The following is a 16,523-nucleotide window of genomic DNA, read 5'->3' as shown; positions in this document are numbered from 1 at the left end:
CCGCTGAAACTTAATCTTCCTTTGTGTTGCTTCAATACCTTTAATTTGATTTATTGCTTTATGAGTTAACTCTTATGCAAGACTTATTGATGCTTGTCTTGAAGTACTATTCATGAAAAGTCTTTGCTTTATGATTCAGTTGTTTACTCATGTCATTACCATTGTTTTGATCGCTGCATTCATTACATATGCTTACAATAGTATGATCAAGGTTATGATGGCATGTCACTCCGTAAATTATCTTTGTTATCGTTTACCGCTTCGGGACGAGCAGAACTAAGCTTGGGGATGCTGATACGTCTCCGACGTATCGATAATTTCTTATGTTCCATGCCACATTATTGATGATATCTACATGTTTTATGCATACTTTATGTCATATTTATGCATTTTCCGGCACTAACCTATTAACGAGATGCCGAAGAGCCAGTTGTTGTTTTCTGCTGTTTTTGGTTTCAGAAATCCTACAAAGGAAATATTCTCGGAATTGGACGAAATCAACGCCCAGGGGCCTATTTTTACACGAAGCTTCCAGAAGACCGGAGGGGAGACGAAGTGGGGCCACGGGGCGCCGCCACACTAGGGCGGCGCGGCCCAAGGGGGGCCCGCGCGGCCCTAGCGTGTGGGGCCCCCGTGACTCTCCCGACTCTGCCCTTCCGCCTACTTAAAGCCTCCATCGCGAAACCCCCAGTACCGAGAGCCACGATATGGAAAACCTTACTGAGATGCCGCCGCCGCCAATCCCATCTCGGGGGATTCAGGAGATCGCCTCCGGCACCCTGCCGGAGAGGGGAATCATCTCCCGGAGGACTCTTCACCGCCATGGTCGCCTCCGGAGTGATGAGTGAGTAGTTCACCCCTGGACTATGAGTCCATAGCAGTAGCTAGATGGTCGTCTTCTCCTTATGTGCTTCATTGTTGGATCTTGTGAGCTGCCTAACATGATCAAGATCATCTATCTGTAATGCTATATGTTGTGTTTGTCAGGATCCGATGGATAGAGAATACTATGTTATGTTGATTATCAATCTATTACCTATGTGTTGTTTATGATCTTGCATGCTCTCCGTTATTAGTAGAGGCTCTGGCCAAGTTTTTACTCTTAACTCCAAGAGGGAGTATTTATGCTCGATAGTGGGTTCATGCCTCCATTAAATCTGGGACAGTGACAGAAAGTTCTAAGGTTGTGGATGTGCTGTTGCCACTAGGGATAAAACATTGATGCTATGTCCGAGGATGTAGTTATTGATTACATTACGCACCATACTTAATGCAATTGTCTGTTGTTTGCAACTTAATACTGGAAGGGGTTCGGATGATAACCTGAAGGTGGACTTTTTAGGCATAGATGCATGCTGGATAGCGGTCTATGTACTTTGTCGTAATGCCCAATTAAATCTCACTATACTTATCATATCATGTATGTGCATTGTCATGCTCTCTCTATTTGTCAATTGCCCGACTGTAATTTGTTCACCCAACATGCTATTTATCTTATGGGAAAGACACCTCTAGTGAACTGTGGACCCCGGTCCATTCTTTTACATTAAATACAATCTACTGCAATACTTGTTCTACTGTTTTCTGCAAACAATCATCATCCACACTATACATCTAATCCTTTGTTACAGCAAGCCGGTGAGATTGACAACCTCACTATTTCATTGGGGCAAAGTACTTTGGTTGTGTTGTGCAGGTTCCACGTTGGCGCCGGAATCCCTGGTGTTGCGCCGCACTACACTCCTCCGCCATCAACCTTCAACGTGCTTCTTGGCTCCTACTGGTTCGATAAACCTTGGTTTCTTTCTGAGGGAAAACTTGCTACTGTACGCATCACACCTTCCTCTTGGGGTTCCCAACGGACGTGTGTTAACTGCACGCATCAACCGCCTATTCCTCAATCTTGTGCACGGCAAATTACACACGCAACTCCATTAAACACCACCTACCAGGCGGCGAAGTTGATCCACGGTAGGGCTGCTATCTCTAGCTCAATCATGCATCGGGCAAGACGGCCTAACGATTTATATTTTCTTGATGCTGCTAAAAAAACGTCAGTATGCTCGAACTAATTGGCACTTTATAGTTTTCCGCTCGATTTGTCCTCGATCAATTTGTTCATTTGCGTGGGCATATAGAGTCAGTTCTGCACTTGATCCGTTAATTTGCTGAAATGCCATGGCAGTGTTTTGTACACGATATGTTTGCTAAAATGTCGATGGGCATTTTTTGTTTTGTACTCGACATGATTGCTGAAATGCATAATCATGTAGTATAGTTTTGTACTCGATGGATATACATTTCCTACTTCGCCTTAAAAATTAATCACCAACCATTGTATCTCATAATTAAACAGATGGACAGAACTTGGATACTGCATGGACACTTATGTTCCCCTTCATATATAAATGGTGTTCAACCCTTTATGGGGTTTATTAGAGCTCATGAAGGTCACAACCTGGACGTGTATTGCCCGCGCTACACATGTATGAATGGTGAGAAGAGGCCTCACCATGTAGTGGAAGATCATTTACACATTTTTTGGATGGACCGCACATATGTTAGGTGGGTTTATCATGGTGAACCATATAATGATCCTTCAGCGGGAGAAGCAGATCTTGCTCACACTGTATGTGTGCTGGCATATGTAGTTAATTATTTATATTGATGATGTCGTTGTTTCGATCAATAGTTTGCATTGCTGTGCAAGGTTCTGTACTCAAATTTAACTTGTTGCAGATGGATGGACGGGAAGGAGAGAAAAAGCGCTTGCTTCAGGAAACGGGTTTCAGCTCTGGGACATGTGCTGTGCCAGATGAGAAGGTAAATATGTAAAACAACATTTGTTCAGGTTGCATCCCTTAGATGTTTGTCTAATCTGTTGATGTACTAATTGCAGAAGCATAGAGTTGAAGAGGTCTCTCAGTTTGATGGGAGATTTGAAGATGAATCTCAGTTTGATGCACCTGTGGATGGTACTGATGACGAACCTTTCATAGACGAAGGTCCTGCACCTGAGATTATCCAGCCTACAGAAGGAGGTCGTGGACCGAGTACACAGCTTTACGTTGAAGTGGATGCACGCCCAGAGATCATCAGGGGCGTCCGGGTAGTCTCAAGACCACCCAGCCCTGATGCACCTGTGGTTGGTACTGATGACGAGCCTTTCATAGACGAAGGTCCTGCACCTGAGATTATCCAGCCTACAGAAGGAGGCCGTGGACCGAGTACACAGTTTTGCGTTGAAGTGGATGCACGCCCGAAGATCATCAGGGGCGTCCTGGTAGTCTCAGGACCACCCAGCCCTGATGCAAAATGTTGAGCTACTTTATGATTCGTACTCTTATGTTCTAGTGCTGTAGTATGTACTATCTTTGTTATGATTTGTACGCCTTTGGCGCTAGAACTATAATTAAGCATTCAGTGGATGATCACGTTGCAAAATTTGACACCCACACAATCAGTTCATCGTATGAGTAGTAGCACAATTACTTCTACAGCCAGTCCTGCCAGTGCATTAATTGGTAGCATGAAACACTTTCAGGCACTCCCCTCTGATTCATATTAATTGACTCAATTTTGTCTAGATATGGATGTATCTAGATGCATTTGTTAACTAGACTAACAAACTTGAGTCAGTTAATATGAATCGGTGTAAACCGCCCAAGTCCTCGAGCAGCTAGTTTATTGACTCTGGACTCCAAGCCTCTCGCGGCAAGCCATCGACGAAGCTTTGACCAGATCTTGGCCCGCTTTTTTTTTTGCGAATAGCAAAGCTTTGACCAGTTCCTCTTGGGATACAGCACGCCGGTGAGCTTGCACGGTTGCCATGAGCACTTTCCGGCGGAACTTCCTCTGCAGCGCCCTCAAGCCGCCGCTGCGAGACAACACGCAGTGCCTCGAGGTGGACGGAACAGACGAACTCGGGATCTCAGGGCGGGGGGTCCGCCTCGTCCCGGAACGATCTCCAGCGGGTTAACGAGGACATGCATGGCGGCCAGGGGATTTGGGGTTTTTTGTTGTTGTTTGAGCTTGGGATTTGGGGTTTTTTCGGATAGGGGAGGAGGAACCGAGGAAGAGGAAGGAACAGCCCGCGTGCTTGGCGCGTGGCAGTGTGCTTGAATTTCGAATTTTTGTGAAATGTTTCATTTCCCCGCTACAATTCGGGGGTTTTCTTGACGCGCCAATGCGTCCCGCCGGGCAGGTTCAAGTGAATTTAGGGTGCCACACTATGGGCCCCAGATTTAGTGAGACATGTAATGACTAGTCACATCAGTAAGTTCACTGTGTAATAAAATATGTTACCCCTCCCCTTTATGTAGCCCCCCTTGTCTCTCCCGATCGAGTGCCGACAGCCGATGGATGCAAGCCGCTAGCTCGATCCCCTCCTTTCGCCTCCACCGTCCAGGCATCCAGCTTGGAGGGGTAAGCTGCATCTAGACCAAGCGGATTAGGTAGTACTCTACTAGTAATGTTCTATCCTTTCTCGATATCGGTTCCTTTTTCCTCACCTCGATATCTTGCGCATCTATTTCCTATTCTGGGCGAAGGGGTGTCTTTCTGGTCACCCTCGCGCTGGGAGTGATTGATGGGGATGGGGGTGGGGGCTACGTTTGCTTGGATTGGGGTGTTCTTCCTTTATTTGTCGATATTTGCAACCCTTGTAGTCTCTGCTGATCCTCAATGTATCTTTTGTCAGCTTGTACAGGAAAGGGAAGACCTCGGTGGTGGTGGGGGGGCAATGGAGCGTAATAAGGCCACCACGCATGTGGGCAGTTGGCTGAGCCTGAGCTGCGTCCCCAGCCCCGCAAAGCAGGTACTCCGTTTTCTTATCCACTCTGTCTGTATGCATCCTCAATCTATTCCTGTTCTGGAAAATGCTTAAAGTAGCACATGTCTTCAGCTGTTTGTGCGTAAAGCCTCTGTGACACCATGCTCTATATTCTCTGTATCAGGTTGGTACCTCCAGGTTCCGTGTTGAGGCTATGGGGAACGATAGCGCCCCACCTGCTGCAGGAGCATGGCCAGATCTGCAGCACAAGAAGCGAAATGCCACTGCCGAGCTGGGCAGGGACCGCCTAGGGGTAATTTTTTTAACCAACTTACCATGATGTAGTCTGAATCTGATACTCCCTCGGATCCAAATTAATTGACTCAACTATCTGTAGATACGGATGTATCTAGATGTGTTTTAGCTCTAGATACTACTACCTCCATCCCAAAGCTTAGGGCTTATATTATTTTTAGAAAGTCAAACTATACCATGTTTGACTAAGCTTTTACCAAAAATCATTAACATGCAAAATACAAAATTAATATCATTAAATAGGTTGTGAAATATATTTTCCTACGGTATCTACACAATATTATATTTGTTGATAGAATGTTCTAAAATTTTGGTCAAACTTTACTTGTTTTGATTTCTCAAAAATAAATAAGCCTTAAGCTTTGGGATGGAGGTATCTAGACAGAGCTGAGTCAACTAGTTTTTTTTGTCTGTCCATATAGCTAGTGTTCATGGTGCAAAAGGCTAAGAGCATCCACTATATGCATCAGTCTATCTCATACAGTAATTCAATATCACTGCTGAGGTTTGCCTTTTGTTTTGCTATTCATATGCAGACTGAAACTTTAGGGCCTTTACTCAAAAGGAAGATCAAAACTGCGGCTGATCAGGCTGCCAGTATGTTGATGCCGCCCCCATCTTCTAAATGCCTCTACAAGCACAAGGCCACGCGCCAGCTGGGTGGTGATCTTTTAATGAATATGGTATATTTTCTTAATCCACAAAACATGCCTTGATTTTTGTCTGTTTATTGTCGTTTTTTTCTAATGCTTGCCAAAAGTTTACAACAACAACAACCAAGCCTTTCAGTCCCAAACAAGTTGGGGTAGGCTAGAGTTGAAGCCCATAAGATCTCGAAGCCAAAAGTTTAGAAACACCAAATTCGTTTGCTTACAATCATCATACAGTGATGTTCATCTACTCTCCAGTTCCCCTAACCCAACAAAAAACGATGTTAATTACGATTTTTAGATTAAAAGAGCACCATTAGGCGCTGTTAATTACGACTTTGAGATTAAAATGTCATTTACAATTGCTAATTACAATTTTGAGACAAATGATTAGTTTAACCTCGACCTGTTCTGCTCTCCATTTTCCCCAACCGAACAAAAATGTAACCATTCCATTCCTCCGAAATGGAACCATTCCATTCCATTCCACGCTGTTTCAGAACCGAACACACCCTTGCATTGTTGTGAACGGTTGTCCATACACAGCCATACCCTTCCACTTACATCCAGCACTATATGCATCAGTCTGTCTCAGAGTCATTCAATATCACTGCTGAGATCTGTTCCCATTCTTACGCAGGCTGAAACTGTTGCGCCTTTACTCAAGTGGATGCAAAATGAGGCTGATGAGGCTGCTGTGAGGACGATGGTGCCGGCATCATCATCCGAAAATCTCTACAAGCACGAGGCCATGGGCTAGCTGGGTGGTGACCTTTTAATGAATCTGGTATATTTTCTTAATCCACATACATGATTTTATTATTATCTGTTTAATTACTGTTGGCTTTGCCTAATGCTTACCAAAAGTTCAGAAACACTGCGTTTGCTTACAATCATCATGCACTAATTTTTCACTTTTCAGTCTGTCTCATCCAGTATATAAACTGTTGAGTTCCGTTGGCTTCTTTTGTAATCATCTGCATTGTTGTCAATTGTTGTCTATGCACAACCCTATACTTCCACTTACATCCCGCACTATTTGCATCAGTCTATCTCATAGATTTATTAAATATCAATGATGAGTTCTGTTGCTATTCATATGCAGGATGAAGCTTCTGTGCCTCTACTCAAATGGAAAAAAAATGATCCTGATGAGGCTGCTGTGAAGACGATGGTGGCGCCACCATCTTCTGAAAACCTCCTCAAGCACAAGGCCACGGGCCAGCTGGGTGGTATCCTTTTCAGTAAGCAGGTATATTTTCTTAATCCTCATACATGATTTGATTTGTCTGTTTATTGCCGGCTTTGTCTAATGCTTACCAATAGTTCAGAAACACACACAACCCTATTCTTCCACTTACATCCAGCACTATATGCATCGTTGTCTCGTAGATTCATTTTATATATCATCGCCGATGTCTGTTGCTCTTCAATTTTCATATGCAGACTGAAACTGCTAAGCCTTCATTGGTCAAAAGGATTGCAACTGCTGCTGATGAGGCATCTGCAGAGGCCGCCACCAAGTTACTGTCAGCCCCACCTTCTGGATGCTTATATAAGCTCAAGTCCAAGGACCAGCCGGGCCGTAACCATCCAAGGGTTCGGGTATATTTTCTTAAGCCACATATACATGCCATGATTCATGTCTGATATTATCACCGGCTCTGTCTAATGCTTTTTTGGAATTCGGAAACGCCAAATTAGCATGCTTATATTCATCATACACTAAATTTTGACTGTTCAGTTTGTAACATAGTGTTATGCACTCGCTTGTCAACATTTGCATTGCTCTGAACTATGCACTTTACACAACCTAATTCTTCCACTTACATTCAGCGCTACGCACCAGTAGTACCTCCCATGTTTCCTTCACCATCCCGATGCCGAGCTTGCGGGAATATGGCGGGCCCATGTACATACCCCGCATATAACAACTCCTATGGCTCTATCTACCTTTCTAATAACTCCTTCACAGAGTTACAGGTATGAATTCTAAGTGGTTTAGCATGAATTGGCATATATTAAAGTCTTGTTTTTAGTCTTCCTGCTTCTTACATTAGTATCAATTTTCACCTGCTGACTGTACCTTGTGAACTTCGTCCAATGATTAACCAGATGTGTCCGCATGAAGGGTCTTTCACTATGCATGGCAATGGCAAATTGATGAACACCTACACGGTCTATGAGGTGTATGTCTACAAGACGCAGGCCATCACATATTTGTATGGACATGATTGGAGAAAGTTTGCTTTTGACTACGGTCTGAAGAAGGGCGACGAGCTGAGGATCAGAAACTCAAACGGGCAGATATACGTAACTGCTTACAGAGTTGGAGACACTTCAAAATATATATTATGTAACTTTTTTGTACTCATATCCTTTGATTACTGCATTCTGAGCAGTTGTTCTAAACCATTCCATCTGTTCTAGCTTGCTGGGTTTAACATGATCAAAGTTACAGATCCCCTAATGGAACAGGAGCGGATGTCACAAAGGGCACCCACGCCAGCACCGGCACCGGCTTCCCACTCTCCCCGCATCGGCACCGGTTCGTACTCAGCTCCGTTTCGCATCTACCCAAAGAAGCTCCCCGCATCAAGATCGGTTCCTCTAGCTGCACCATCGCACCTGCCCAAAAGTCTCTCGCATCGCACCGGTTCCTCTAGAGGCACCGTTTATTGCACTCGCCTAGTCTCCCCGCATCAAGACCAGCTCGTGTACCAGCCCTGTGCTCCGCACCTGCCCGCCAGATCACCGATGCCTCAGCCCCTGGCTGTGGCCACCCGTGTGGTGACCAGGACGCATCTGAAGGCTATGTTCGTGAGTATATGACAGCATAACTGCTCTTATCTTGATGTCTTCTCTACTCAAAGTCTCACATGGTTCAGTCTTCAGTGCATTGGTGCTATTGACTAATTTTTGGTGGTATCTCTTGCTTTGAATCAGAAATTGCCTAAAAGTATCTCCAAGGATCTCAATGCTGGCCGAAGGGGCAAGATTTCCCTCGTCATGGAGAGTGAAGGTCTCACCGTGGAGGGACGGTACTCCGTCAGTCCACGTATGGCCGCTGGTCGTTACTTCCAGGTGGAAAAAGTTCATTGACGGTGCCAAACTTCGCATTGGATCAAAGTTGAAGGTCAAGATCTTTCGATGCCGCTGTGACATGCTGGTCATAAAGTTTGCGGTTGTCTAGTTCTGTTGTCCCATGAGCCCTTAGCAAATGCATTTCTAGTTATACTTATATAAGGTTATCTTATCTGAAGTGCTAATTAATTGTATGGGTGGTAAAACTCTGGCAAGCTTTTGCTCTTAGCAAGTATGTATGTATGATCAGCTATTATGATAACTAATGTTTGTGTTCATCTTAATTTGCATTTCCGTTTTAGAAAAAAACTTAATTTCTATTTTGGCTGACCTGTTAGAGAACTATCAAATTGAATCCACAACATGATTCAAATAGATTCATTACACCGAGCCACATGTCTTGACCTTGCTGTACACTAGTTCCATTAATCAGTGCAAGAAGGCTTACCTGAGCTGCCTGAACCACGGCAGATTCGAATCCACCTTAGCTATCTAGCTAGAAATACAACCTTTGTAGAAAGAGGATTTGCAGTATGGGGAGGCTGACATTGGGGACCCATGAGGCAGCAACGTTGTCAACGTTTTAAAGGCGGCAGGAGATCGAAAAAAAGCCAAAAATCAGTTGGTAAACAAAATCCAAGAAATGAAACATTTACCTTTCTGAGAGGATGACATGCGGGACCCATGAGGCAGCAGCATCCTCAACTATTTCAAGGCGGCAGGGGATCAAAATAAAAAAAGGAAATAGCCAGAAATTAATTAGGGTCAAAAATAAATCTATCAAAGGAAACCTTTATTGGTCATAGAGGATGACATGTGGGACCGACCTGCCAGCTGCGTCGTCATCGTTTCAAAGGGGGCAGGGGATCAAAAGAAAAAGGCAAATAGCCAGAAATAGGGGTAAAAAATAAATCCAACAAAGGAAACTTTTATTGTTCACAGAGGATGACATGCGGGACCCATGAGCCAGCAGCTTCCTCAACGTTTCAAAGTCGGCATGAGATTGAAAGAAAAAAGGAAAGTGACCAAATATCAGGAGCCAAAAATAATCCAAGAAAAGAAATTTTATTGTACATAGAGGATGACATGCGGGTCCCATTTTGCAAAGAACGATCTCAACGTTTTCAAGGTGGCACAGACCAAAAGAAAAATGAAGTAGCCGTAAATCGTGGGGTGAAAAAATCCAAGAAAAGAAAGATTTCAATTGGGCTGCATCTGGACATCGGGCCTTCGAACTATCCTCGCCGGGCCTTTTGACTCGTCCAAGTTCAGCCCACTCCAAACCACGAAAGTTCGGATTTTTCTAAAAAACAGGAAAGTCCTATGCTTCGCAAAAACACAAAACAGGGAGATTCAACATATAAGTTTGTTTATGTAAAAATAAAGATTTAATTTATCCGTTTGCAATAGCTCAGAGCGAAATACACTGTTTATTGTCTGCAAAATAATCAAGATATCACATGTTTCTTGTACGAGGAGGCTGACATCGGGGACCCATGAGCCAGCAGCGTCGTCAACGTTTTAAAGGCGGCAGGGGATGGAAAGAAAAAATAAATCAAAAATCTGTTGGTAAAAAATCCAAGAAAAGAAACATTTTCATTCTGAGAGGATGACATGCGGGACCCATGAGGCAGCAGCATCCTCAGCGTTTATTGTTCATAGAGGTTGACATGTGGGACCCATGAGCCAGCAGCGTCCTCAACGTTTTAAAGGCTGCAGGTGATCGAAAGAAAAAATAAGCCAAAAATCGTTTGGTCAACAAAATCCAAGAAAAGAAACATTTACCGTTCTGAGAGGATGACATGCGGGACCCATGAGGCAGCAGCATCCTCAACGATTCCAAGGCGGCAGGGGAAATATCCAGAAATTAATTAGGGGTTCAAAATAAATCCATCAAAGGAAACTTTTATTGTTCATAGAGGATGACATGTGGGACCGACCTGCCAACAGCGTCCTCATCGTTTCAGAGGGGGCAGGAGATCAAAAGAAAAAGGCAAATAGCCAGAAATTAGGGGTCAAAAAATAACTCCAAGAAAGCAAACTTTTATTGTTCGTAGAGGATGACATGCGGGACCCATGACTCAGCAGCTTACTCAACGTTTCCAAGGCGGCATGGGATCAAAAGAAAAAGGAAATAGCCAAAAATCAGAGGGTGAAAAAAATCCAAGAAAATAAACTTTTATAGCACATAGAGGATGACATGCGGGTCCCATGAGCCAGCAGAGTTTCAAACGTGGCATGAGATCGAAAGAAAAAGGCAAGTGACCAAATATCAGGATCCAAAAATAATTCAAGAAAAGAAACTTGATTGTACATAGAGGTTGACATGTGGGACCTATGAGCCAGCAGAGTCCTCAACGTTTCAAATGCGGCAGGGGATCAAAAGAAAAAGGAAATTGCCAAAAATCAGAGGGTGAAAAAAACCCAAGAAAATGAACTTTTATAGTACATAGAGGATGACATGCGGGTCCCATGAGCCTGCAGGTTCCTCAATGTTTCAAACGTGGCATGAGATCGAAAGAAAAAGGCAAGTGACCAAATATCAGGATCCAAAAATAATTCAAGAAAAGAAACTTGATTGTACATAGAGGATGACATGCGGGTCCCATTTAGCAGCAGCGGTATCACCGTTTGAGAGGCTGCACGGGATCGAAAGAAAAAGGCAAGTGACCAAATATGAGGAGCCAAAAATAATTCAAGAAAAGAAAGTTTTATAGGACATAGAGGATGACATGCGGGTCCCATTTAGCAGCAGCGGTATCACCGTTTGAGAGGCTGCACGGGATCGAAAGAAAAAGGCAAGTGACCAAATATGAGGAGCCAAAAATAATTCAAGAAAAGAAAGTTTTATAGTACATAGAGGATGACATGCGGGTCCCATTTAGCAGCAGCGGTATCACCGTTTGAGAGGCGGCAGGGGATCGAAAGAAAAAGGCAAGTGACCAAATATCAGGAGCCAAAAATAATTTAAGAAAAGAAAGTTTTATAGTACATAGAGGATGACATGCGGGTCCCATTTAGCAGCAGCGGTATCACCGTTTGAGAGGCGGGACGGGATCGAAAGAAAAAGGCAATTTACCAAATATATGGTTCCAAAAATAATTCAAGAAAAGAAAGTTGATTGCACATAGAGGATGACATGCGGGTCCCATTTAGCAGCAGCGGTCTCAACGTTTCCAAGGCGGCAAGGGATCAAAAGAAAAAGGAAGTAGCCGAGAAATCGTGGGGTCAAAAAATCCAAGAATAGAAAGAATTTTGGTTCATAGAGGATGACATGCGGGACCCATGATCCTGCATCGTAAAAGGCTCGATCGGAGAGCGTTGAACGAGATGGCGCGATCGAGAAAAAAAACAATGCCAGAGAGGCTGCCATCTGGGCCCTACATCCCTCGGTGGTGCGGATTTGCGTTGACTCGGCCGGCGAACCCGAGAATTCGAGATGCACCACGTCCCGGGACACCATACGCCACGTTTTGGCCGTTTTCGTCGGGCTAGGTGGCCTCAAAAACGAGAAAAAAAACGTTTTGACATGCACAACGGAGAGACCAAAAATCGTCGGCCATGGTACACCAGCAACCACGACGCGACTTCAACTTCGTCGGCCATGGCAACTTTTCTTGTAGTGTTAGTATGTCTGAAGATTGAGTTCAGGGATTTGTGCATCAGGCTTGAGATTGAAGATATCACATTATAAGATATGCATATGGATGAATCCTCATAGAATGAAAGGAGAAATTGTAATTCATCTTTGTATTCGGGTTATACTATTTTTATTTCAGCAAAAACTTTCGTGTGTTTTGTAGTAAAAACTAATTTTTGTAATTCAGACTATTTTTAGTGTCACACGTTTTTTAGGACATAATACGTTGGTTAATTCTGTTTCAACCCTAAATGCACATGTGCTGCTGATATAGTCGGTTAACATTCCGGACAGGTAATAATAGGCCGGTTTGTACTAAGCCCATTAACGTGGAGCATGGACGCGGGGAAGGAATACTCATGGCCCATCCAGCGGGGTTCTCTAGTTTTCTTTTGTTTTTTTCTCAACTCGAATTTAACTGAAATTTAATACTTTATTTTCACATAAATTCAAAAAATAAAAAAACCTTCACACTTCGTCTTAGAATGGGTACGAGAGTGTGTGCAAAAATTTCTGGAGCGTTTCTCGAAGGTCGAAAAATCCACATTCTTAGAAACGAAACCGTTTGGGTTACATCAAACCACTTTTTGTAAGCTAGTCGATTTTTCGACCTTCGAAAAAAAATTCAGTTTTTTTACCCAATATGTCACACGTTTTTGTGAACATAATCCGTTGGTTAAAACTTTTTTTGAATTTTTTGAATTTAACCAGGTTTGCTGCAGATTTATTGAAATCAAAACTAAAAAACTTATCAGTTAGGCCGAAAGACATGTAACGCGGTTTGTACTAAGCCCATTAACATGGAGCATGGACGCGGGGAAGGAATACTCATGGCCCATCCAGCGGGGTTCTCTAGTTTTCTTTTGTTTTTTTCTCAACTCGAATTTAACTGAAATTTAATACTTTATTTTCATGGAAATTCAAAAACTGAAAAAACCTTCACACTTCGTCCTAGAATGGATACGAGAGTGTGTGCAAAAATTTTTGGAGCGTTTCTCGAAGGTCGAAAAATCCACATTCTTAGAAACGGAACCGTTTGGGTTACATCAAACCAATTTTTCTAAGCTAGTCGATTTTTCGACCTTCGAAAAAAAATCCAGTTTTTTTTACCCAATATGTCACACGTTTTTGTGAACATAATCCGTTGGTTAAAACTTTTTTTGAATTTAACCAGATGTGCTGCAGATTTATTCAAATCAAAACTAAAAAACTTATCAGTTAGCCCGAAAGACATGTAACGCGGTTTCTACTAAGCCCATTAACGTGGAGCATGGACGCGGGGAAGGAACACTCATGGCCCATCCATCAGGGTTCTCTAGTTTTTTTTTCAACTCGAATTTAACTGAAATTTAATTGTTTATTTTCACAGAAATTCAAAAATTGAAAAAACCTTCACACTTCGTCTTAGAATGGATACGAGAGTGTGTGCAAAAATTTCTGGAGCGTTTCTCGAAGGTCGAAAAATCCACATTCTTAGAAACGGAATCGTTTGGGTTACATCAAACCACTTTTCCTAAGCTAGTCGATTTTTCGACCTTCGAAAAAAAATCCAGTTTTTTTACCCAATATGTCACACGTTTTTGTGAACATAATCTGTTGGTTAAAACCTTTTTTGAATTTTTCAAATTTAACCAGCTGATGTGCTGCAGATTTATTAAATAAAAATTAAAAAACTTTTCAGTTAGGCCGTTAGACATGTAACGGGCCAATGTGGGCCGCCAGACCTCTAACTGCATGTTCGCCTCCCGCCCCTATATCCGCCCAATACTGTGGCAGTTCCACCGTTCTGTCCCAACCCCGGCCGTTCGTCTACCGCATCCCAGTGCTCCCTTCCTCCCACGCTGTCCATGGCATCTGCCTCTTCCTCCGTCGTGGCCGGAGACGAGAAGTCCACGACAGAGAAGTACCGCATCCTTGCGCACGGGAGTACATATATCGATGTCGTCTACACCAATGAGGCGGCGACTGTTGATAGAATTCTTCGTATGTACGAGGGTTGGCTCGACGAGGACGAGGACAGGTTCAAGTTCGTTGGTCTGGATCTCGAGTATGACTCTAGCGGACACAAGTTGGCGGTAATGCAAATCGCCATGAGGGAGCACGTTCTTGTATTCCACTACATTAGGTACAAGGATCATTGAATTTTATGTCCCTACATTGAATTTAAAGCGTCCCTACATTTTTATTACAGTACTTGTTGAATTTATTTGTGCTGCTCTTGACAAAGGTGCAAGGATCATTGTCCGCGCCTACTGACTTTTCTCAAGGACAAGCAATACACTTTTACAAGTGTTGATAAAAGAAATGACACAAAAGTTCTTCGTGCGGCCGGTCTTCCTGTTCCAGAAGAGAGACACATCGACATCCAGGACATTTTCAAGATTAATGGTCAACCGCAGGCTGGAATGACTGATCTTGCAGCAAAGCTCATTGATCCCAAGTTTGCCAACATGAAGAAGGACTTCAAGTACAACCGGCTTCGGAAGGAAGGGCATGGTTTCTGGGAATGCAAGCCACTGTCCTGGATGAACCTCGAATACACAGCTATTGACGGCTATCTCAGTTATGAGATATACAACAAGATCTACACGGTGAACGAGGGACAAGCTCACCTCCAGAGATCAGACCACATCTGCCCCAGATGCAAAAATCAGGATGAATCTTCATCAATGAACAAGCGTCAGAAGCAAGCCTGGGAGTGATAAGACTCAAGGGGGCAAGTACTAGTGTGTTTGTGCGATGCAGTAATTATATTTGCAATGTGTCCAAGACATAGTTGTGCTCTATGTTATTTGTGAACAAATTCTCCATATTGTTTTGTAAGTATCATACAAAGGATCTCAGGCAAATTGTAATGGTATTCGCAATGTGTGCAAGACATAAGCTGTGCTCTATGTCATTCGTGAACAAAATTGTCCTAGTTGTGTTGCAAGTATCAAAATTCGACCTTTGACAATCTGACCAATGTTTGTACAATAAATAATACACAAGTGCAACAATGTGTATCGATCAAGTAGTGTTGTTCATACTTCCGATGGTCCCTCATATCTGCATTGCATGAAATAACACACAAGTCAGTGGCACATAAAATAGTAGAAGATTAGTGCAAGCGATTTAAGTAGGGCTGAACCAGACACTCACTCCTTATGTAGCCTGCACTTCATCTTGTTGTTTCTGTTATGACCTGGTTGATTGCAAGCAGTGCACAACCTCTCCTTCTTCCGCTCGTCGTGTGACAGTATCCTGCCATGTTTTGACGTTTGTTGATTTGTATCCTTGTCCTTATAGTACCTCTTGTTTTGTTTAGGTGCTCCTTTGGTCTCAGCTTGATCAGGATCACCCACTACTGGTGCATCTCCTCTGTTTTGTGCGTCCTCATGGTAAGCCGTTGAATGACTGGTCTGGGCGCCTTTTCTCCTGTATATTATGCCTTTCATACATTTCATAAGCTCGCTGAAAGATTCTGGGTCATGCAATGCGGCATCAAAAGCTTCTGCTCCAATGAGGGTAAGCTCGCTATGCTTTCTCCGCTCAGCTACCCCTTCCCATCCCCATCCGTCCAAATCACTCTCGCGTCTCGAGGGCAAACCATACCTTGCATCCTTCGAGAACCTTCGGAGAACACAACAGTTTGGAATTTCAGAGTACCCCACATAATGCAAAACAAACAAGATGTGCTTGCAAGGTAGCCCTTTCCGATACATCCTTCGGCAGCTGCACGTTATTGTTTCCTCTTTGCTTTCAGGTCTGTAATCCACTGAAAACAAATACTTACGGTTATTCATCCATGACACAACGAAGGTTGATACCCCACCAACACATCCAAGTTGATCTACAATCTCTAGGCCCCCAATCTTTTTCAGCTCCCCTTGAACGAGGTAGAAGTTTGCAGCAGTGAATTTACAGGCAGCAAACGTCTCTATATCCTTGTACCTGGTAACTGCAACCGGTAGTGTCTGAGAGTCTATGGCGTCATGGCGGGCCTCTTCCTCCCGGACACGGCTACTGTTATTCTCGTAGTGCACAACCATATCCACCATTGTCAGTCCAAAGTCAAGGTGGG

At 43.5% G+C, this 16,523-nt stretch overlaps 1 protein-coding gene across 1 annotated transcript; it reads left to right on the top strand.

The window, feature by feature from the left end:
• Nucleotides 1–14,307: 14,307 nt before the first annotated feature.
• LOC139838004 (3'-5' exonuclease-like) lies at nt 14,308–15,162 on the top strand. Its single transcript, XM_071827355.1, has 2 exons — nt 14,308–14,585; nt 14,688–15,162. The coding sequence occupies exons 1-2, from the start codon at nt 14,308–14,310 to the stop codon at nt 15,160–15,162; spliced, it is 753 nt and encodes a 250-aa protein (XP_071683456.1).
• The last annotated feature ends 1,361 nt before the right edge of the window (nt 15,163–16,523 follow it).

Source organism: Lolium perenne, chromosome 3, assembly GCF_019359855.2.
Source record: "Lolium perenne isolate Kyuss_39 chromosome 3, Kyuss_2.0, whole genome shotgun sequence".
In the NCBI taxonomy this organism is placed as follows: domain Eukaryota; kingdom Viridiplantae; phylum Streptophyta; class Magnoliopsida; order Poales; family Poaceae; genus Lolium; species Lolium perenne.
This window is presented reverse-complemented; position numbering and strand designations above follow the sequence as displayed.

Bases quoted from the DNA above. Each gene is read 5' to 3' on its own strand.
- LOC139838004 (XM_071827355.1), top strand. From the start codon at position 14,308: ATGGCATCTGCCTCTTCCTCCGTCGTGGCCGGAGACGAGAAGTCCACG. The intron at 14,586-14,687 runs GTACAAGGATCA...CTCTTGACAAAG, and splicing joins CTTGTATTCCACTACATTAG to GTGCAAGGATCATTGTCCGC.